At 40.3% G+C, this 24,405-nt stretch overlaps 1 protein-coding gene and 1 long non-coding RNA gene across 4 annotated transcripts in view; one reads left to right on the top strand and one right to left on the bottom strand.

The window, feature by feature from the left end:
- The first annotated feature begins 281 nt into the window (after window positions 1–281).
- Window positions 282–4,591, top strand: LOC108586172. Its single transcript, XR_001903110.3, has 3 exons — window positions 282–3,416; window positions 3,896–3,971; window positions 4,187–4,591. It is a non-coding gene; the product is annotated as an uncharacterized LOC108586172 (long non-coding RNA).
- A 14,602-nt stretch (window positions 4,592–19,193) lies between these two features.
- PDLIM3 (PDZ and LIM domain 3) overlaps window positions 19,194–24,405 on the bottom strand; it is a 34,335-nt gene continuing 29,123 nt past the window's right edge. For all 3 annotated transcript variants that reach the window (XM_003899422.3, XM_003899424.4, XM_003899423.4), the window contains 3 exons: window positions 23,666–23,796; window positions 21,675–21,786; window positions 19,194–20,029 (listed from right to left, as the gene is read on the bottom strand). In XM_003899422.3, the coding sequence (XP_003899471.1) occupies window positions 19,840–20,029; window positions 21,675–21,786; window positions 23,666–23,796 (433 nt within the window). In that variant the 3' untranslated portion in view covers window positions 19,194–19,839. The remainder of the gene's footprint in view (window positions 20,030–21,674; window positions 21,787–23,665; window positions 23,797–24,405) is intronic.

The following is a 24,405-nucleotide window of genomic DNA, read 5'->3' as shown; positions in this document are numbered from 1 at the left end:
GGCCAGGCGCAGTGGCTCACGCCTGTAATCCCAGCACTTTGGGAGGCCAAGGTGGGCAGATCACGAGGTCAGGAGATCGAGACCATCCTGGCTAACACGGTGAAACCCTGTCTCTACTAAAAATACAGAAAATTAGCCGGGCGTGGTGGCGGGTGTCTGTAGTCACAGCTATCGGGAGGCTGAGGCAGGAGAATGGCGTGAACCCAGGAGGCGGAGCTTGCAGTGAGCTGAGATGGCGCCACTGCACTCCAGCCTGGGTGACAGACAGAGCAAGACTCCGTCTCAAAAAAAAAAAAAAAAAGAAAACGAAATTTTGGGCAGTTGTGTTTTGATCACAGAGAGGACCTGTGTGCTGGTGACTTAGGATGTCTTGGGTGGGTAGTGGCCTTCCTCCTGCAACTCAAAGGCTTTATCCAAATACAAACACCTCTCCCCGCAGCCTTCTTTAAATTGCCTTTAGTGTTAGTTTTAACCTGATTTCATCTATATGAGAATGAACTCCATAAGCCAACAAGGTAAACTCCAGCCGTGGCTCTTAGGAAGTTAATTGCTGCTTTAAGAGGGTTTATTTAGTGTTATGATGGGTTACTGAGAGAGTGAAGTTTGTTTAACTATAACAAGTTTGGTGTGCTACAGGGATAGACATAGAGAAATATCAAAGTAGCTCGTGAAGGAGCAGGTGTTAGGGAAAGGGATATTTTTAGGATGGGGTGGAGTACTTGAGCATGTTTGTAGGCTGGGAATAAGAATCAGTGGCAAAGACAGACTGGGTGCAAAAAAATAAGTTGGAAAGAGAACTTGAAGAATAGAGTAATAGAATGGGAATTGAGTAATAGACATGACTTGGACCAAGAGGAGGACAGAGGACTAACAGTCTCTTTGAATGTGTGAAGGTCTGGCCATTTTGTAGAGATAACAGAGACAGAAGCAACGGGGAACACACTTTCTCTGTAACAAGGCCCTTAGGTCAGAACAGTGCTGTCTGTGAAGTTTACTACGGGTGAGTAGGTGTTATCACTTTGAGTCCATCAAAGGCAGTAGTCTCTGTAGCCTCTTCCAGACTGAAGAGTCTTTAATTCAACTTGTAGCACATGAGCCTCCTTTTTTCTTTTTCCTTTTTTATCTGACTTTAGAAGTTAGGAGAGCCCCCTTCTTTTTCATGCCAAACTGCTTTCTAGTTTTTAGACACTTAAGGAGCTGCACTGCCTCAGGCCACTTTGTTTTACATTAATAATAATAGCATGTTCCCTTGCTATATAAAGATACCATTAATGTGTACTTCCAATGGAGCTAATTAATTTGCAATGATAAATGCATGCTCCTTGCTTGACTTCTGTTGTGAGCCACGCATGAGTCAGAGGTGGCATTTATGACCATGGAACAGAAAGAAACTTCTAAATTGCACCAAGAATCTGGCCACATTGACAGCATGCCCTCACTAAATGGAATGGCCAGCCTAGCTGACACGGGTGAAGACAATGTCGATATCAGATCATTGAGCATTTGCATGTTAGAGGTCTCAGAGATCATCCTGTCCCCTCTCCTCATTCTGCAGATGGCCGAGCCGTGCCTGCATTCCAAGTCCTTATCCAGAGCTGTCTCCATGACAACCTTCTTAGTGACAGTATTACTTAATATTTTTATTATTCCACACTGCTTTTGCTAGCACTCATGGAAGAAATGATTTTTATTCTAAAGAGAACAAATATGGACTAAAACTTATCAGTGCTAAAAATACAACCATACAATAGAGAGGAGGAATTTAATAATGTTTAAATTTTTATAGGTTTTCAGATTTCCAAACCGTATTACTTATTACTAGTGAATATTAGTGCGTTTACATGCTTTTTTCATTCTACTTGTTTGGCCCTGTACAAAAATCCAACTCTCTGAAACTTTCCCTCATCTGTGAAATATTTATTTGGCAAAGTTGTTGGAAGGATTAGTAATAATGTGTCGGTAGCTGGAAATCTTACTCAGAATTGACTTTAATTGTCAGTCTTCTAAATCCTTCAAGAATTAAGAATTGCTTGAAATTACCATTGGATGTAACAGATAGAGGATTGTCAGTGAGTCTTTGGTGGAGTTGGGTTTCATGTGAGATCAGGCTTTTAAAACTGCCCTCCTCAGATGAAGAAAAGCTCCAGTGAGCTCCATGAACCTGATCAGTTTCAGTGTGAAATATCAGCTGTCTTGGGATTCACAGGTATAGGAATCCAGTTCTGTGAACGTTGCAGCTTGATATAGTTGTGCTCATTTAATTGACCCTTGATTTTGGTACCAAAGAATAATTGGAAGAAAGAGGAACATCATTTTTGATCTGAAAATGAATAGTAAAAATTATATATATTAATAGTTTCTTACAGGATTACACTTTACTTAATAGGTGATGTGTTTGATATTTTTATATGAATTATCTTAATTCTTACAGCAACTCTGTAAAGGAGTATTATCCTAAGCTTATGGGTTGATGAAACTGAGGTCTGGAGAGATTTCGTGATTTCCCTGTTTCTTACAGCTGAAAGGTAGAGAGTTGGGATTCATGTCACCTCTGCCTGAGTCCACAGCTCATTTTTGTAACCATTAGGCTCTAATACCTAAAGTAAGTTATATTGAAATGGAATCCAAGAGATAATTTTGACAAAGCTTACTGAGAACTTTGTGGTTCCGTGAAAACCTTATGATTATCCTAAGTAAAAAGCAAAGAGCCTGGATTCCAAAACCAGACTATCTGGATTCAAATTCTGGCTCCATTTACTACAGGAGAAACTGAATAACTTCTGTGTCTCAGTTTCCTCATCTGTAAAATAGGAAGATAAAGAGTAGCTACCTCACAGGGCTGCTGTGAAGAGTGAACGAGTTCATGCATGTAAAGCATTTAGAACAGTGCTTGGTACATAGTAAGAGCTGTGTGTTTGCCATTGCTGTTATATCAGCAACGATCACGCATTTCCAGAAATGGGATTTATAAAACATCTAAATAAGGAAGAATATTTCTAACCATGTTGTTTCTTTTGACCCTAAACATTTCGTTCTTAGGAATGTATATACTTAACAGATTAGTGACAAATACATATTCATATTAGTGTTCTTTTTAAAAATAAGAGCTTTAATGAGATATACTTCGCCCATTTAAAGTGTGATTCAATGGTTCATAGTATATTCACATATGCTGGAACAATCTTACAACAAAACAACTTGAGAATGTTTCGTCATCCCCCAAAAAAGCCCTGCACCCATTACCTATCACTCCCCATTTCACCCCAACCCCCCAGCTCTAGGCAATCATTAATTTATTTTCTATCTCTGCAGATTTGCCTATTCTGGACATTTCATATTAATGAAACCATAAAATATGTGGACTGGCTGATCTTATTGAGATATGATTGGCATGCCATAAAATTCACCTTTTAAAGGTATGTCATGTAGTGGTTTTTAGTATATTCATAAGGTTGTACGAGCATCACAACTATCTAATTCCAGAACGTTTTCATCACTACCCCCCAAAACTTGTACCCTTTAGCAACCCACTCCCCACTTTACTTTCACCCCGAACCCTGGGCAATCACTAACCTAGTTTCAGTGTCTATGGATTTGCCTATTCTAGACGTTTCCTATGAACGAAGCTATGCAACATATGGCCTTTGTGTCTGGATTCTTTAACATATTATTTTCAAGGTTCATCCATGTGGTAGCATCCATCAGTACTTCATTCCTTTTTATGGCTGAATCATATTCCACTGTATGGATCGGCCACGTTTTGTTTATCTGTTCATCAGTTAGTGGACCTGGAGGTTATTTCCACTGTTTGGATGTTATGACTCGTGCTGTTGCGAACATTTGTGTACAAGTTCTGTGTGGACATATGTTTTCATTTTTCTTTATTGTATACTAGATATCAAAAAATTGGATCACATAGGTGACTCAATGTTTAACATTTTGAGGAACTGCCAAACTGTTTTCCAAAGCAGGTATGCCATTTTACATTTGTACCAGTAATGGTATGGGTTTATTCTGAGTGTATTCTATTCCATTGATTTATATGTTTATCCTTATGCCAATTCCAAGTGTCTTGATTACCATAGTAAGTTTTAAAATCTAGAAGTATGAATCCCCAAATTTATTCTTCTCTTTCCAGATTGTTGTGGCTCTTACTAGATCCCTTGCATTTCCATATGAATTTTAGGGTCATCTTGTCCATTTCTGCAAAAATGGCAGCTGGAATTTTGAGAGAGACTACATTGAATCTGTGCCTCAAATTAGGAGTATGGCGACCCTAACAATAGTAAGTCTTGTAATACATGCATACAGTGTCTTTTCATTTAAGTCTTCATTAATTTCTTTCAATGATGATTTGTAGTTTTAGTGTACAAGTATTGCGTTACTTTTTAAAATTTAGTCCTAAGTATTTTATTCTTGTTACTTTGTAAATAAAGCCAATTTCTTCATTTCAATATCAGATTATTCATTATGAAGTATTGACTTTTTGTATGTCGCTAGTGTATTCTGCAGCCTTGTTGAATTCATTTATTAGCTCTAATAAGTTTTGTGTGTGTGTGTGTGTGTGTGTGTGTGTGTTTTGAGATGGAGTTTCACGCCATGCATGCCACCATGCCTAGCTAATTTTTTTTTTGTATTTTTAGTAGAGATGGGGTTTCACTGTGTTGGCCAGGATGGTCTCGATCTCCTGACCTTGTGATCTGCCTGCCTTGGCCTGCTAAAGTGCTGAGATTACAGGTATGAGCCACCATGCCCAGCCTGTTGGGTGGTATTTTCTATAATTGTCTTTTGGGTCTAGCTGACATGTAGAGTTGTTCAAGTTCTGTATTTCCACATTGATCTCTTTAGTTGTTCACTGCATTATTGAAAGTGGAGTACTGAAGTCTTAAAGTGTAATTGTTGAATTGTCTTCCTTCAAGTCTGTCAGTTTTTGCTTCACTTATTTTGGGGCTCTGTTGTTTGGTGCAATATGTTTATAATTGTTATATCCTTTTGATGTATTTACTCTTTTATCATTAAAATGTCTTCTTTTTTTTCTTTAGTAACAATTTTTTTTCTAAACACTTGTTTTATCTGGTATTATTATAACCCTCCAGCTCTCTTTTGGTTACCATTGCATGCCATATCTTTTTCTTTCAATTTATTTGTGTCTTTAAATCTAAAATGTGTCTCCTACAGGGAGCAAATAGCTAAATCATGTTATGTAAACCCATTGTGCCAATCTCTGCCTTTTAATTGAAGTGTTTAACCCATTTACATTTAATATAACTACTGATAAAGTAGGATTTAGTTCTGGCATTTGCTGTTTTTCTATATCTTATGCCTTAATTTTCAATTCCCTTCATTACTGCCTTATTTTGTGTTAAATAGTGTTGTTTATACATATGTTCTGGTATACCATCTTAATTCCCTTAAGAGATACATTTGGGAAATTTGGGGAAGTCATGTATGTATGTATGTATGTATATATATATGTATCTATCTACTATCTATCTTTTCCCTTACTAGTTGCCCTGAGGATTATAATTAACATCTTAATTTATAATAATGTAGTTTATATTAATAACAAGTTAATTTCAATTATCTACAAAATTTTGCTTCAATATAGTTTTGTTCTCTTTAAACTCCTGTATGCTATTATTGTTACACAAATTACATGTATTTGTTATTGTTATGTAAATTGCTTCTATGTAATTACGTCTACGTCTGTGTGACCATCAATGTAGATTATTTTATATATATAGAATATATATTTTATTTTTAAATTTAAATTTAAATTTAATTAATTAAATTTTTTTTTTTTCTGAGACAGAGTTTGCTCTGTCACCCAGGCTGGAGTGCAGTGGCACAATCTCGGCTCACTAAAACCTTTGCCTCCTGGGCTCAAGTGATTCTTGTGCCTCAGCCTTTTGAGTAGCTGGGATTACAGGCATTCACCACTGCACCCAGATACATTTTTGGGTTTTCAGTAGAGACAGAGTTTCACCATTTTACCTAGGCTGGTCTCGAACTCCTGAGCTCAGCTTATTTGCCCACCTTGGCCTCCCAAAGTGCTAGAATTACAGGTGTGAGCCACCATACCTGGCCTTAAATATATATAATATAAATCTACATTTATATATATGTGTGTGCATATACATATAATAAATCTACATTTATATGTGTGTGTATGTGCATTTATGTATGTGTGTATATATACACACATAAATGTAGATTTATTTTATTTATATTATATATATGTATTTCTTTTTTTAAGAGGACAAGTTAAGAGGACAAGGCCTTGTTCTGTTGCCCAGGCTGGAGTGCAGTGATACAATCATAGCTCATTGCAACCTTGAACTCCTGGGTTCAAGCAATACTCCCACCTCAGCCTCCCAAGTAGCTAGGACTACAAGAAGATGCCATCATGCCTGGATAATTAATTTTTTAATTTTTAATTTTTTAATTTTTATTTTTTTTTGTGGACAGGGGTCTCACTATGTCGTCAAGTCTGGTTACAAACTCCTGGCATCAAGTGATCCTCCCACCTCAGCCTCCCAAAATGCTGGGACTACAAGCTTGAGCCACCATGCCCAGTCTATAATTATCTATTTATGTGGTTGTCTTTTAAGTCTCAGAGGAGAAGAAAGGGGTTACTATATATATATGTGTGTGTGTGTGTAGATGTATATTTACACTCTTTTTTATATTTACTTATGTGTACTTTTACCAGTGCTGTTTTATTTAATAATATGGATTTGAGTCACTGTCCAGTGTCTTTTTATTTCAACTGCATACACACTCTTTAGTATTTCTTGGAAGACAGATCTATTAGCAACACATTCTGTTGGTTTTTGTTTATCTGGGAATGTTTTAATTTTTGTTTATCTGGGAATGTTTTAATTTCACTTTCCTTTCTAAGGGATAGCTTTGTTGGTTATAGACTCCTGAGTTGGTAATCCTTTTCTTTCAGCATTTTGAATACATCATCCCACTGCCTCTGCCTCCATGGTTTTTGATGGGAAATCAGCTCTTACTCTCATTGAGGATCCTTTGTACATTATGTGTTGCTTCTCTCTTGATCTTTCAAGATTCTCTCTTTTGTCTTTGGCTTTAAACAGTTTGGTTATGATGTGTCTAAGTGTGGATCTCTTTGAGTTTATCCCATTTAGAGTTTGTCAAACTAGGCTGCTGGTTTTAATAATGAATGAGGGCTTTTGGTTTTCAAAGCTGTCATGGAGTTGGAGCTCAGGAAATAGGACTGGGGAAGCTATTAGGTTGGTGCAAAAGTAACCACGGTTTTGGACTGTGAATTTTAAGGCATTATAACTAGGTTAAAAACATCTTTATTAATCAAAACAGGGACCATTACAATCAACACATTTTTGCCTATGAGAAATAAGTTTTTATTCCTGTAGTTAAATATCCATGCTTTGGGATTTGACGAACTCTTGGCAAGCATTTTCTGCATCCTGCTGGTTGTGGAAGCATTTTCCCTGCAAAAAGTTGTCGAGATACTTGAAGTGGTAGTCGGTTGGTGGTGAGAGGTCAGGTGAATATGGTGGATGAGGCAACACTTTTCAGCGCAATTTGTTCAACTTTTGAAGCGTTGGTTGTGCGATGTGTGGTTGGGCGTTATTGTGGAGAAGAATTGGGCCCTTTCTGTTGACCAATGCTGGCTGCAGGAATTATAGTTCTCCATGCATCTCACTGATTTGCTGAGCATACTTCTCAGATGTAATGGTTTTGTCAGGATTCAGAAAGCTGTAGTGGATCACAGCAGCAGCAGACCACCAGCCAGTGACCATGACCTTTTTTTGGTACAAGTTTGGCTTTGGGAAGTGCTTTGGAGCTTCTTCTTGGCCCACCCACTGAGCTGGTTGTCGTATAAAGTCTACTTTTTGTTACACATCACAATCTGAAACAGCTCGTTATTGTGTAGAATAAGAGAAGATGACACTTCAAAATGACGATTTAAAAAAAAATTTCACTCAGTTCATGAGGCACCCACTTATGTAGCTTTTTCACCTTTCTAATTTGCTTCAAATGCCAAAAGACCGTAGAATGGTCACTGTTGAGTTATTTGGTGACTTCTTGTGTAGGTAAGAGGATCAGCTTCAATGATTGCTCTCAACTGGTTGTTGTCAGCTTCTGATAGCCTGCCACTATGCTCCTCATCTTTGAGGCTCTCATCTCCTTTACAAAACTTCTTGAACCACCACTGTACTGTTCCTGGGCCAAATGCATTGTTGATGTTGTGAGTTGTCTCTGCTCCTTTATGACCCATTTGGAACTTGAATAAAAACCTTGCTTGAATTTGCTTTTTGTCTAACATCATTTCCATAGTCTAAAATAAATAGCAAGTAATAAGTCATTAACAAAAAAGCATAGTGAGAAATGCCCATTAAAATGATGTATAACATAACCACATTTATTTGAGAATGTATTCCAACATCAAATGGCAAATTCCAACAATGAGAAAACTGCAATTACGTTTGCACCAACCTAACAAAACACCCAGAGCTCACTGCTCTTACCAAGATTCTGCTGTTTTTATTAAATGAATGCTCCCTGGATTATTGCAAGATGTGGGTTAATTTCCAGATGTGTGAAAAAGTTGATTCTGACAATTGTGCTGTTGTTCTAGTCGCTTTTATGGAGAAGATAATTTTCAGAGGTCCTTACTCTGCCATTTATGTTGATGTCACCTAATAATGTTAACTTCTGGACCCAAATAATTCACCCATCCACAAATGCTTTTTCCAGCTAAAATGATTAGAAGTTCTGCTAAATCTGTTGTCCAGCTTTCCAGCCTGCCTGTTTTCTGTTCCTTGTAAAGGAACACAAGACTAGGAATTCTCAAAATAACATTTTTGAGACAGACCACCATGCTTTATCAAACACAGTGATGTGCGGTAGTTTTTAGGTTATAACTTTTCTTCATTTTTCTTAGCTTAACAAGAGATCCATACTCAGTTTCTGATCTAGGTACAAAATGACAAGTAAGGGGAAACTTTTAGGCTCTTGTCCAAACAAAACCCAGGCTTACACAATCCAGGTGACTGGGTAAAGGGCTCTGCGCTGATCTTCAGGCATTGTGTCTGATGCTTTCATTGTTTCTCGCCCATGATTAAGGACAATTTAAAGTCAATTGGCTCCACAATTAATATTTTTAGTTATTTCTAGAAATTCCATTTCCACTACTGGCTCACTTACTCTATGGCAAACCTGGAAATGGAATTCTTAAATAACTACAAAGACATCCTTATTCAGGGTCTTACCATCTTTGGGTTTCAGGTATATGGTAGGCCTAGGTCTCTAGCACTTGTGGAAGCATACAAATTACATTTTTATACATGTGTGCCCTGGTTTTCTTCCCTTAACCCCTTACTATTGCCCTGAGGAGCCATCGTCAGGTCATTTCCTTATCTAGAACAATTCCGTCTAATCACCTTCAAGGACAAGAAGTTCTCAATGATGGTGATACACTTCAGAGGATTATTTGCCTCTGTGTTGTGGCTGTTACAGGGATGGGAGGTCTATTGGGATTTAGTACAATTGGACCAGGGATATGAAACGATCTGTAATGTGCCAAACAGTTCTACATATTGAGGAATTCTCCTGTATTGACCGGATGCGGTGGCTCATGACTGTAATCCCAGCACTTTGGAAGGCTGAAGTGGGAGGATTGCTTGAGACAAACTGTGGCAATATAGCAAGGCTTCATCTCTACAAAAAAATATAAACATTAACCAGGCACGGTGGCACATGCCTGTAGTCCCAGCTATACAGGAGGCTGAAGTGAGAGGATCAGTTGAGCCTACAAGGTTGAGGCTGCACAGTGAGCTGTGATTGTGCCCCTGCACTCAGGCCTGGGTGACAGAGTGAGACCCTGTCTCAGAAAAAAAAAAAAAAAAAAGAAAAATTCTTCTGCATTGCTTGCACATTTAATGGTCTTGCCAGATATTCATGTAGGTGAAAAACCTGTTTATAATTACATGATTATAAAAACGAATCTATTTTCCTTGTAAAATGCAAAATGATTTTGTAATGTTTAATATAAATAGAAGGTGTTATGACTGCAACTGCCATGTAAATTAATAGATTGTTTGAAAAAACTTTGTTCACAACTTAATCAAGTCACCAAAAGCACACTTCTTAGGTGTCTGACGGGCCAATATAATGCACTCACATTAGTCTGCATTTGCAGCTACTGCATTCATACTGATGAATTCCTATTGTCTTCTGTTATAGCTATGCCCACATACATAAATATTAATCTGCATTTGTAGCTACTGCATTCATACTGATTAATTCCTATTATCTTCTGTTATAGCTATGCCCACATACATAAATATTAGTCTGCATTCGTAGCTACTGCATTCATACTGATTAATTCCTATTATCTTCTGTTTTAGCTATGCCCACATACCTAAATATTAAAATATACATTTTTTAATGATAAATTCATTTCTTTTCATTTCTCCAATTATTTCACTTACATTATGTTGATAAAAAACAAAGAAGAAACCCACTGTGGCAGTTACGGAGTGCAATTCCTGATTTTTCAGTTTTCTTTGCCTGACAAACACTAATTCATTTAGTTTAGTAGTTAATAAGCGTAAATGTAGACCCCAAGGCGTTTTTTCTTGCTCTTCTAGTAGACTGAAATAATTACACTTGTCTTTTTACCCTGCGCCTGATCTGTTGGCTAACTAGGGATCTCAAGTGGAGACATAGTCACATTTTCTCTCTGTTTTATCTGGAGATTTGTAATTGGCAGCCCGCATTCCACCAAGTGCTCTTTCCTCACTGAGCACCTCTCACTGATCTTGACGCATTGGCGGCATGAACACGTTCTCTCCCTTACAGAAAACTTAGGAATTAGGGGAAACGTGACATCAAAAATCATCTACTTGTCTGGTTCTTCTTTGGAAAAGTAATTTTCCATACGTGGTGGTTCATAGGCAAATCTTTGGCTGTAGAACTCCTCTCCCAACAACAGGTTTCTTTAAAACTAAGTTCAGTTGGTGGAATTTTTGTCTTTGTATTCCCCAGACAGCAGCTCCATTCATAGATTGCGAAGTCAAGATTGTGACGCATGTGCAAAATGCGAAGGATCATTATGTTTGTGTTTTTTTTAACAGTCTTTGGTGACAATTTAGTCATCATCAGTATTATAATCTTTGAAGGTGAAGATGTTAAAATAACTAGTGTGCACACCAGTGTTCATAGCAGCATTAGTCAAAATGGTTAGAATGTGGAAAAAAACTAAAATTCCATCAATAAATGAATGGATTAAAACATATGGTGCATATACATATATATGCAATAAAATGAAATACTATTCAACCTTAAAAAGGAGTGAAATTCTGACACATGCTGCATAGATAAAACTTGAAAACACTCTGCCAAGTGAAAGAAAGCAGACACAAAAGGACAAATACTGTTCGGTTCCATTGATATGAGGTACCTCAGGTAGGCATAGCCATAGTCATAGCGTATAATAGAGGTTACCAGGGACTGAAAGTAAGGGGACTGGGGAATTATTGTTTAATGGGCACAGAGTTTCTGTTTGGGGATGATGAAAAAGTTCTAGAAATGGATGTTGATGATGGTTGCACAACATCATGAAAGTCATTAATACCATTGAATCATATACTTAAAAATGGTAAATTTCATGTTATGTATATTTTAGCACAATAAGAGAACACAAAGAAAAATAAATTATAAACCTAGTATGCTTTACTGATTTAAATATTCTTCACAAATGAAACTGAAATGAACGTTTTTCAGTACTGGAATAGAGAAAATCTGTGACCTGCAGGTCTGCACTAAAGAACAATTAAAGTCGCCGGGTGCGGTGGCTCACACCTGTAATCCCAGCACTTTGGGAGGCCAAGGTGGGCCTATCCCAAGGTCAGGAGATCAAGACCATCCTGGCTAACACGGTGACACCGCGTTTCTACTGAAAATACAAAAAATTAGCCAGGCATGGTGGCAGGTGTCTGTAGTCCCAGCTACTTGGGAGGCTGAAGCGGGAGAATGGTATAAACCCGGGAGGCAGAGCTTGCAGACAGCCAAGATCGCACCACTGCACTCCAGCCTGGGGGTCCATCTCAAAAAAAAAAAAAGAACAACTAAAGGGAGTTTTAAAGGAAGATGGAAATGTAGACATGCAGAAAGGAATGAAGAGCAATGGAAAGCATAAGTGTGTGTGTAAGGAACTGTCACAGAAGAAATATAAATATAAATAAATATAAAAATATAAAACATATTTATAAAAATATAAATATTTATTAAAAACATGAAGTTCAAAACCAGGCAATACTGGTTTATGGTGTTAGAAGTTAGCAGAGTGGAAAACTTTGGAGATGATGGGATGTTAATAAAAGGGAGAGGGAGGAAGGGGGTTCGAGAGCTAGCTGTCTTCTCTTTCCTCATCACTGGGCAGTTACAGGGGTTTATTCACTTCGTGAGTAAATTCACTGTGCTGCAAGCACACTCAGTGTGTGTGCGCTTTTCTGCATGTGTGTCATGTTTTAATAAAAAGTTTTAAAAAGTGGAATTGAATTGTTATTTGATCAAATAACTCTCAAAACCTGTCCTAACTACATTACGATGGATGAGCCAGCTGAATCTTCAGGTGTGATCCATCGCAATTGACTCTTGTTAAGCGGAGTGAGGTGCCAGCTGCTCCAAAGCTGCACTTCTTGATCGCTGTGAACACCATGAGTGTACACTGGAGAGCACATATTAGAACATGCTATTGTTCCCAAGCATCATGAGGACGTACACTGGGCGTGTTTCTACCTGGGATGACACATGTATACACATCTATTACCACATGCTTTCTGATCTTCCGTGTGTTGAAATAACTTGAATTATTCAGAAAAGGATATCAATTTCTGGTGTCATCTAGAAGGTTAAATAGAGTAAAGTCAAATAGCTGAACTGCGTATTGAACCTGTGATTAATTTTGTTTCTGTTCATAATAATGAGGTCATTTGAGAGCCACCTAATGGCCTGCCACCAGCCAACTAATTATCTAGAATTCCTACCATTGAAGACATTCTTGTCCATGAAAGGACTGTCTCTGGAACAAAATGCAAATGTCTGACATAAATGAGAGCAATAGAAAATTATTAGGCCGGGTGCGGTGGTTCACGCCTGTAATCACAACACTTTGGGAGGGTGAGGCAGGTGGATCAGCTGACGTCAGGAGTTTGAGACCAGTGTGACCAACAAGGTGAAACCCCGTCTCTACTAAAAATACAAAAATTAGTCGGGCGTGGTGGTGCTCCCCTGTAATCTCAGCTACTTAGGAAGCTGAGGCAGGAGAATCACTTGAACTAGGGAGGCAGAAGTTGCGGTGAGCAGAGATCGCGCCACTGCACTCCAGCCTGGGTGACAGAGTGAGATTCCATCTCAAAAGAAAAAAAAAAAAAAGCAAATTAGTAGTACTCATTAGCATGCTTTAGTCTATCAGCATAGCTGACAGAGCAAGCATTAATCAGAGGAATTGCCATCAGGATCAAGTATATTCATGAGGTGGAATAAAAAGTCTGCAGGATGAAGCAGTGCTCTAGAAGGGTGATGGCTGGGAGCTTTGGGAACTCAGAGAGCGGTCACGGGGGCCCTAGATGTAAGAAGAGGTAGGCTGAGCAACACGGAAGGAAGTGGTGTCTGGGGCATAATTGCGCACAGTGCAGGCTCCAGCACGTGACACTATTACATATCCTCAGGGCCTGAAAGGGCCACAGATATGTGCTCACCTCAGTGCCTGTACCCATTGGTCACACACACACTTGTGCTTTTCAACTCAGACACCTCAGAAGATGAGGTGGAATAGGAATTTGGCCTCCTGAGAGGGAGTTCTCGAACTCACAACATAATTTTGCTCTTGGTGCAGAAATGGATAACCTGTGTATCCTTCTTCATAAGATTAATAATCAAATAAATAAATGAATGGAGTAATTTTCATCCTAAAGTAAACATTTGGTATTTAATATAATCTTTATTTAAAATCTATTTATCCATTTGCCATACTTACCGACGCAGTAGCAACTAGGTTTTCGATATTGTATTATTTTTTGAATAATTTGGAGAATGGAATTGTGCTTTGGGTTTTCATGAATTATGACATGCTGACATTTCTTGGACATTCTCTGCACACTGAGACAAAGTTTTCAGGGATTTAAAAAGCTAATGTTAATATCTAATTGTATGTGTTTTTTTTGTTTTGTTTTTTTTTTTTGAGACAGAATCTTGCTCTGTGGCCCAGGCTGGAGTGCAGTGGCCTGATCTCCACTCACTGCAAGCTCCACCTCCCAGGTTCCCGCCATTCTCCTGTCTCAGACACCCGAGTAGCTGGGACTTCAGGCGCGGCCACCACGCCTGGCTAATTTTTGTATTTTTAGTAGAGACGGGGTTTCACTGTGTTAGTCAGGATGGTCTCGATCTCCTGACCTTGTGATCCGCCTGCCTCAGCCTCCCAAAGTGCTGGGATTACAGGCATGAGCCACCTCGCCAGGCCTAATTTTATGTTATTTTTTTTTCTTTTTTTTTTATGAATGATGGATAATATTACTAAGAAATCTGAAAGTAATTTCAACAAGATAACCACTTCTTATAGGTACTTTGTTTCCAAATCAACCACACATAACATTCTAATTAGCTTTAAAACATCAATTTGTAGACTGGGCTCGGTGGCTCACGCCTGTAATCCCAGCACTTTGTAAGGCTGAGGAGGGCGGATTACCTGAGGTCAGGGGTTTGAGACCAGCCTGGTCAACGTGGTGAAACAACCATCTCTGCTAAAAATACAAAAATTAGCCGGGTGTGGTGGCACACGCCTGTAGTCCCAGCTGCTCGGGAGGCTGAGACAGGAGAATTGCTAGAGCCCAATAGGCAGAGGTTGCAGGGAGCTGAGATCTCACCAAGAGGCAGAGGTTGCAGTGAGATGAGATCATACCACTGCACTCCAGCCTGGGTGACAGAGTGAGACTCTGTCTCAAACAAACAAAAAAACAAAAAGGGGCCGGGTGTGGTGGTTCATGCCTGTAATCCCAGCACTTTGGGAAGCCGAGGCAGGAGGATCACCACAGGTCAGGAGTTCAAAACCAGGCTGGCCAACATGGTGAAACCGTGTCTCTACTAAAAATACAAAAATTAACCAGGAGTGGTGGCGCACGCCTATAATCCCAGCTACTCAGGAGGCTGAGGCAGGAGAATGGCTTGAGCCCAGGAGGCTGAGGTTGCAGTGAGGTGAGATCATGCCATTGCACTCCAGCCAGGGTGACAAGAGTGAAACTCTCAAAAAAAAAAATAAATAAATAAAATAAAATAAAGAAAAAAGTCAACTTGTGAATATAGATGAAATATTTAAAAATCTATTTTGTTATGTGTAGCTTTCAACATCTTTTACTTCATAGGTGCTCAATAAATATTTATTGAGTGCTCTCCAAAATGAATAGACACCTGAGAGATTATCTTGAAATAATCATATAGATCAGGCAAATGGTTTATTTACTTGAATTATCTGAATGCCTTCATTCTTTCTTCAGTCTTCTTTTTTTATGCTTTAGATACAATTGGAAGAGCATAAATTTTAAAAAGAACATTAGGTCACCATGACATGATAATAGAGAGTAATTGTTACAAGTAGCAGTTTTTCTTAGGACTGAAATTAGATCTGCTCAAAGGACAACTTGGCAAACTTTTGCAACTAAAGTTGTTGATAGAAGAAACCGTAAAGCTCCATTCTACTTAGCTTGGAGTGTTCCTGTGCTGGGCAGTTGGTGAGCTTTATCACCTGTAGAGTTGGGTAAACTGTTTGTGGCTCACATTAACCATTAAGCTTTACTTTATGCTGCTTACACGGGTGCAAAAATATGCGACAACTAGAATTGTTTTCATTCAATCAGTCTCCCTATTGGCAGACAGTGGAGTAGCTCTATATTATGTTTCCTCTGAAAAATATAGCAATTTAATTAATAATGCATCCAAAGTTCATAGGCACCCAATTCTTAATCATAGATCATTTCATTGATCATTCTTAGCTTTCATAAGCTTATAAATCTAAACACAGTGGCTAGTCTGTTTTGTAAGAAAATGATTTTCTGTGAGCTAAATCAAAACTGGTTGGCATTATTTTTCATGGCATGAATTTCTATATAGGATTCCTGGTGTGAATTCATTATTGAAAAACAAAATGCTAGCATGGGGGAAATATTGCTTTTGCATTTGTTTGCATTTTTAGAGTTTTAATTTTTTTCAACATGCCTGTTTTCATTCTGTACTTTATATATTAAAAATAATGTTCACGGCCGGGCGCGGTGGCTCAAGCCTGTAATCCCAGCACTTTGGGAGGCCGAGACGGGCGGATCACGAGGTCAGGAGATCGAGACCATCCTGGCTAACACGGTGAAACCCCGTCTCTACTAAAAAATACAAAAAACTAGCCGGGCGAGGTGGCGGGCGCCTGTAGTCCCAGCTACTCGGGAGGCTGAGGCAGGAGAATGGCGTGAACCCGGGAGGCGGAGCTTGCAGTGAGCTGAGATCCGGCCACTGCACTCCAGCCTGGGCGGCAGAGCGAGACTCCGTCTCACAAAAAAAAAAAAAAAAAAAAAAAAAAAAAATGTTCACTTAGTATTCATTTCTGTTTTAATTCTGTATGTAATTCCTCTACATGTTTACATTTCGAGATTTAATTGTCAAAAGAATGACTTTTCTTCAAAGTAATGAGCATGCAATTTTAGGACCTGCCTTAGTTACACAGTCTAAATGATCAAATTTAAGCCATATCTCTCTCAAATTTCAGATTAGAACATACTACATTTTGTTACTATAAAAAGCTTCTTATTAAACATCTGAACTTAAGCAGTTTATTATATACTCTACGACATAAAATATAAATTTAAGGAAAATGCTAATATCTAACAATGTAGATGCATGTACAATATAATGTCTAATGTACACTTTTCTCATGGATCTTTCATTTTTTTTTTTTTTTTTTGAGATGGAGTCTCCTTCTGTCACCCAGGCTGGAGAGCAGTGACATGCTCTTGGCTCACTGCAACCTCCACCTCCCGGTTTCAAGCAATTCTCTGCCTCAGCCCCCCGAGTAGCTGGTCTTACAGGTGCCTGCCACCAGGCCTGGCTAATTTTTTTGTATTTTTAGTAGAGACGGGGTTTCACCATCTTCACCAGGCTGGTCTTGAACTCCTGACCTCGTGATCCACCCACCTCGGCCTCCCAAAGTGCTGGGATTACAGGCATGAGTCACTGTGCCCGGCCGAATCTTTCATTGTTAATCTACCCTCTTTGCAGGATGGTACACATACCATCAACTGTGCTTCCATCTTCCAATTGGGAGATGCTCTGTTTTACCTTTTCCAGATAGTACCTAGCAGGGGGAGCCTGTTGGGCAGAGGTCCCCAACCTTTTTGGTACCAGGGACCAGTTTCACAGAAGAGAATTTTCCACAGATGGGGGCAGTAGGGGATGGTTTGGGGATGATTCAAGTGCATTATGTTTATTGTGCATTTTATTTCTATTATGATTACATTGTAATATATAATGAAATAATTATACAACTCACCATCATATAGAATGAGTGGGAACCTGTGCTTGTTTTCCTGCAACTAGATGGTCCCATCTAGAGGTGATGGAGACAGGGACAGATCATCAGGCATTAGAGTCTCATAAGGAGCGCACAGTTTAGATCCCTCGCATACGCAGCTCACGACAGGGTTCGTGCTCCTCTGAGAATCTAGTGCTGCCTCTGATCCGACAGGAGGCGGAGCTCAGGTGGCAATGCGAGCAATGGGAGCGGCTGTAAATACAGATGAAGCTTTGCTCGCTAGCCCGCTGCTCACCTCCTGCTGTGCGGCCTGGTTGCTAAAAGGCCACAGACCGTCTGAGGCCACACAGGGGTTTGGGGACCCCTGCTCAAGGGAATAAGTGCTTCTGAAACAGCTTCTACTCAGCTCTCCTTATGGTAGTCGCACCTTTATCCTCGGGTCCAGAAATGCCAGGTGCTGCCCATTGCCATGCCTTTTAAGATTCTAAAGAGTAAATTGGGTTGGTTTATGGTTTTCTCCATTGCTACTTTGAGTTTTAAGTTTCTCAGGTTTTTGAAGTCAGTTACCATTCATTTGCTTTCTAAACTTTTCAGTTTATCTCCTTCCCAGAACAAAATGTTTGAAAATGACTGTTGAACAAACATGTATTTTGGATACATTCATTTCTTTGATCTCAAAAGTCTGTTTTATTTTTTTAATAGCTGTTAGTGAATGCATTTGTTGGCACAGGAGTTGCAATGTCAAATGCCTACAGGCGCCAGGCACGTGTTTTGGCTCCTCTCACGTGGTCAAAATCCTGAACAGGTCAGGGTCAGAAAGAGTCAGTTAAGTTTGGGAGAATCCCAGAGCAATAAAACTTGTGTCCCGTTTGGGACCTTATGGGAGGAGAACACTTGTTCCAGGCCAGACAGCAGCTGCGGTGGGGTAGAGATGACCATGTGACACAAGGTAGTGAGACAGAGGGTCTGAGGGTCTTCACCCTGCTGGTTCCCCGTGGTTTGAACCTGAGGGAACAGTTTCAGAAGTTCCTGTATGTCCCCAGTGGGGAACATGGAAAGTAGGTGAGAGATGCAAGTCAAGGGCATTTCCCTGTGGCCACCCTGGGTGAGAGGCAAGGTAACACGGTGCAGAGCCTGCAAGGTAGGCTGCCTGCTCCAGGGCCAGGCGGAGTGCATGTCTCAGACAGATGATCCGTGACTCCAGGAAAGCTGAGCTGAGAGTTTTGGAGGTGGCAGTGGAGGTGGGATTATTGCCTGGCCCCAACTATGTCAAGAAAACAGACCACAGATCACAAGTGAAACCAAGGATTTCAACAGTGGATACAAGCAGGATCCCAGGAGACCAGCACCCCCTGACCTCCTTAGGAAGTCCTCTAAACTGTTTCCTCCTGGAGATGCCATCTTGGGAAGAGGAGGAGGTGGTGAACCATTGAGCCTGAGAAACAGCTGTGATGGACTTTGAACCTTCAGTCTGACTATTGATCTGAAAGAGATATTTAAATTGAAAGAGACTCTGTTGAAGCAAGTGAAACTTTTAATTTGAAAGAGACTGAATTACTTTTAGCAAATTTCAGCGCTTCGCCTATCATCAGAAATTTTGGGCTTATAAGAGTAATAAGAAGAAACCACATTTATCTTAAAATATTTATTAGTGTACATGTTAAAATATGATTGGGTTCTCTCATTGAAATGTTGATTTTATTTGAATTCAATGAATGCCACTTCATTAGGTATTTTTAAAATCTTTTATGTATTTATTATGTTTGTTGCATCCAGTGGCATAATTGTTTGAATATAAAACTAAAGAAATTCAGGGACTTTCTCCCTAACATGCACTGTAATCGTTAAAACAGAAACAGACAACTGCAGATTATGTTAGAATACAAGATTGTTATTTGGTATTTACCACAATTGCAAAATCAACTTGTCAAGGAAAGACAATTAGACTTCTTCAAATATCTTGATGTTTACATGTTTGATGGCTGTAATATACATGTAAATTGTGGAGTATGACATACAAAAAATTATTGCTTTAAATATCATTATTGCTAGCCCCAGACAAAAAGGGTTGCAAAACATAGCGAAGTGTATGTTTTTGTCACATAGCAGGCGTTTGCCTCCCATTCCTTTTCCTCAATAAGCAATAGGATAAAGGTCTAAAGCCCTGACTTCAGATTTGGAGCTGACAATCTGCACAATCCTTCTGCCCAAAGCCATGGGCGTCTTCCTGTGTAAGTGTGCGTGGGTGCGTGCGTGCGTGCCCCGCCTGCAGAGACTTAAGCTTTGGGATACAGAGTGACCGTGTCGTAGCCCTCTGGGGGCTTCGTACGGGCTCTTGCATGGGTTTCGCAGTACAGCTCCCCTTCGATGAAGAAGTAGCCCTTTTGCTTGAGGTTGAGGTTGCAGTCAGCACACACGAAGCACTCAGGGTGCCGGTACTTATCCCGTGCCTTCACCACTGCACCGCTGTTGGGGAAGAAAATGAGCTCAAGTTAAAAAACCACAGAGCAAAAATTGAGACAAAGGAGAGAACCCAACAGAGAAGGCAGGTGTTCTCTATTTCACAGTCAGGAAACAATGGCCTCCAGCTGTGAAAACATGCACAGCCGTGAAACTGTATGTAATTGTCATGGAGATCTAGGATATCCACAACAAGCCATCCCACGTTTCTCTCTGGTGTTGACGTGGGACTAGGTTCAGATTTTCAAAAGAGTCCTTAATAGAAAATTTGTAGGATCCTACTTCATGATCTTTCCTCACCATTTCTTTGAAGAGGGAGACATGATGGAGACAAGACCAACCCCTCTGCAAAAAATTCTGCTTTTGACGGAGTGGTCATCTACCCAATGAACAGAGTCTCTCTGATTGCTTTCCATCTGGGTGGTCCAGCCTTTATTCAATGGAGCAAGAGAAAACAGATCAAAGAGCAGAGATGGAATTCCTTTGGGGTGGGTGGACTAGCTTCTACTGTGAACAGTTTACTCCAGCTTAGGCACAATGATTGCTTCTGGTAATGTCAGGCACTATTGTATTTTACTGAGGGCCTCTCTGCTCTGAGCTCCCTGCCCTGCTTTGACCTTTTGGTCCCACGTTCCTCCTCTTGCCCTAACCAGGTTTATCCCCCACTGCCCTCTTGGGATGTATCCTGGCTAACCGGACAGAGGACACATCAGTGTGTGAATTCATGGCAGGGGAATGGAATAATGGGATGGGGATGTGTCCACATGGCACGAATGCCGTGAGGATGTCAGAATTATCTTGGTTGACTTGATCCTGAACTAGCAAGTGTGGTTATTTAAACATAAGGTCCCCACTGGGCGCGGCAGCTCACAACTGGAATCCCAGCACTTCAGGAGGCTGAGGCGGGCAAATCACCTGAGGTTAGGAGTTGGAGACCAGCCTGGCCAACATGGTGAAACCTCCTCTTACCAAAAATACAAAAATTAGCCAGGTGTGGTGGCGGGCACCTGTAATCCCAGCTACTGGGGAGGCTGAGGCAGGAGAATCACTTGAACCCAGGAGGCAGAGGTTGCAGTGAGCCAAGATTGTGCCACTGCACTGCAGCCTGGGTGACAAAGCAAGGCTCTGTCTCCAAATAAATAAATAAATAAATATTTCCTTGTAATAGAAGCTGACAGTAGTTTTTCAATATTTTGTTTCAAAATCTGTGTAACTTAAACTGGGTAAAGATAATGTATTTTAATTAACATCCTCATGCTGCATTTGTTTCCCTGTGTTTATACAGAGGAGGATACTATGTATACTAAATGTATACACTTACTAAAGACTAGACATTAACAGGGGTGGGGGAGTTTAAAGTGAAGTCATGATTCTTAGAAGTGACTTTTCAACATACATTTGGGGTATTTTTTTTTTCATGAGAGTATTCTGAAATTGTAAGTCAAAATTGCTGATTCATATGATGTGACAATTTGGAGGTATATCTAAGGAGTGACAGTCATAATGTGTTAAATGTTGGGGACCTATGTTTCAAGTTGATGAACAGAAGTTTGGTTTTCATAATTGCCTTTAGTCTATAAAGTCTTAAAGTAGAAGAAATGAACTGTCGCCAAGCGGTATTGTAAATTCCAGGGTTAAAAATGACACTTACACTATGCCACTCCCACATTTGTCACAGAGCGGCATCCTCTGTGCCCCGCCTGCACCGCCATGGACTTTCGTCACCGGAGCTCTCACACTCCGCGTTCCAGCCGGACGGTCATCTGAAAAGCAAAGCGTTTCCATGTATGGCTAGGGAACAGCTGGCTGCAGCTTGTGCTAAGCTTCTATTTTAAACTGTGCACTTTAGCCTTCAGTTGCATCTGCACTGTCATATTCCGAACAGGACTGATGCAATCATAAGGGACGTTGTTCTGAAATCGGGCATTACAGAATGGAATTAGAGAAAACATTTATTTTGTTGTTGTGGTTGGAGGAAACTGTTACAAAACGCTCAAAGGAGCGGAGGGCATTATTTTTTATTGTGGCAAAATATACATAAAATTTACCATTTTCACCACGTTTAGGGGTGCAATTCAGTGACATTAGGTACATTCATAATGCTGTGCAAGCACTGTCCATATCCACCTCCGGAACCATTTCTTCACCTCCCAGAAACTGTACCCATTAAACGGTAACTCCCTGTGCTCCTGCTCATAGCCCCTGGTAACTTCCATTCTGTTTTCTGTCTCTTGGATTTGCCTATTCTGGATCTCTCAAATAAATGGAATCATACAATATTTGCCTCTTTGTGTCTGGCTTCTTTCACTTCACATAGTGTTTTCAAAGTTCATTCATGGTGCACCATGTGTCAGAATTTAATTCCTTTTAAGACTGAAAAACATTTCATTGTATGTGCACACTACATTTTGCTTATCCATTCATCATTCGATGGACATTGGGTGTTTTCCCTCTTTGGGCTACTGTGAGTAAGATAAATGCTGGCATACAGGCCGGGCGCGGTGGCTCACGCCTGTAATCCCAGCACTCTGGGAGGCCAAGGCGGGTGGATCATGAGATCAGGAGTTCAAGACCAGCCTGGCCAAGAGGTAAAACCCCATCTCTACTAAAAATACAAAAATTAGTCAGGCATGGTGGCAGGTGCCTGTAATCCCAGCTACTCGGGAGGGTGAGGCAGGAGAATCACTTGAACCCATGAGGCAGAGGTTACAGTAAGCCAAGATGCGCCACCCACTCTAGCCTGGGCAACAGAGCAAGACTCCGTCTCAAAAACAAAAAGAATCTGTTTGAGTCCCTGCTTTCAAGTCTTTTGGGGTATATTCCTAGGAGTGGGGCTGCGGGATCACTAACTTTTCGAGGAGCTGCCATTCTCCCCGAGGGTGGCTGCTCCCTGTTACCTTCCCCTCAGTAATGCACAGGGTTCCCATTTCTCCATATGCTCACCAATACTTGTTATTCTCCATGCTTTCTACAGTAGCCATCCTAATGGGACATTCTGCATTTTTGTGTGGCTTTTAAAGGACAGTCTATATCTTTTGGGCATGGAGAAGCATAGGTCAGGGCAGGAGCCCTGAAGATCACGGGAGTGGGCTGGAGACCTGGGTCTGTGGCTCACTGACTGTGTGGCCTTTCACAAGGCCACCTGCCCATCCCTCGCCTCTCATTTGCTAAGTAGGGCAAATAATAGGCTCACCTCCCCAAGTTCCTGTGAAGATTAAATGATAATGTGTGCAAAATACTTTTCACAGAACATGGAACATAGCAAGGGTTTGTTAGAGTGTTGTTTAGTTTTTGATGATGGTGATACTCCAGAGTGTGGGGGGAGGCTGAGAAGTTTGACAATATTTGTTTAAAACGATATCTCATGACTTGTAAGCTGAGTTAGCCCTTGACAACCATTAATGCAATTTGTCTTTGGTGTCCTTTTATGACTTCAGTTGGTGGCTACTTGGACATGTCCCGGAATCTCCTTTTTTAAACTAGGCACCATCCATATCCTATCCTTCTGAGCAAAAATTCACTTGGCTCCCAATTAAAACCAAGTTTTAGACTTTTGTTCCCAGTACGTTTGCTGTCCTCCCCGTCCCGCCACCTGCAGTGGCCTCTATCAATACATTTCAGCGGGTGTCAGCGGCTGCTCACCAGAGCCATCGTCCACCATTCCCTGGAGCACTCTGAAGGAGCCCGACTGGCGAGGCTGTGTGGGCTCATTCCGATTGTCGTGGAGCATCCGGTACACGTCCGACTCGGGGGGCACCGAGGCCGTGGGCTCGCTGAAACACAGGCACAGCGGGGAGCATCGTCAGGCGCTGGGAGGCACCAGACGTGCAAGAGGCCACAGACATCAATACTCAGCCATTACTCTATGCACAGCCACTCCTGAACAGAGGTCTAGTATTTTCAAGTGAATCTCTAGTATAGTTAAAAGCATAATGTGAATTCACAAGGCTGCCTTGGAAATGTCATTGAACAACAAATCGAGGAGTTGCATCCACACTCCTCCACTTGGCAAAATACTTTGGAAGGAAAGTAAAAGATAATTGTCAGGAAATAGTAATTAAGAAAAACAAGACTTGAGTCTGATGGATATATAATGATAGATGTGAACAAAATTAACTTTTCCCAGAGAAAAGGCAATATACACATGACGGAAAGTGCAGCAGTAAGCACCCAGTTAGATTGTTCTCAGTCATCAAACTGTCAGTAAAATTCAGATTTACTTTTGATATTAAACAAAAAGTATATGGTTTAATATGTTTTTAGTTTTAAGGCTAATTTGTCAACCCCTGGAAATAATAAGGGTATCATTTTACTTGTAAATTCTAGGAATTTAACATCTCAGGGTTTGAAAGCCTGTAATATAGAAACTTACATTTTTATAT

The sequence above is a fragment of the Papio anubis genome, chromosome 3, assembly GCF_008728515.1.
Source record: "Papio anubis isolate 15944 chromosome 3, Panubis1.0, whole genome shotgun sequence".
In the NCBI taxonomy this organism is placed as follows: domain Eukaryota; kingdom Metazoa; phylum Chordata; class Mammalia; order Primates; family Cercopithecidae; genus Papio; species Papio anubis.
This window is presented reverse-complemented; position numbering and strand designations above follow the sequence as displayed.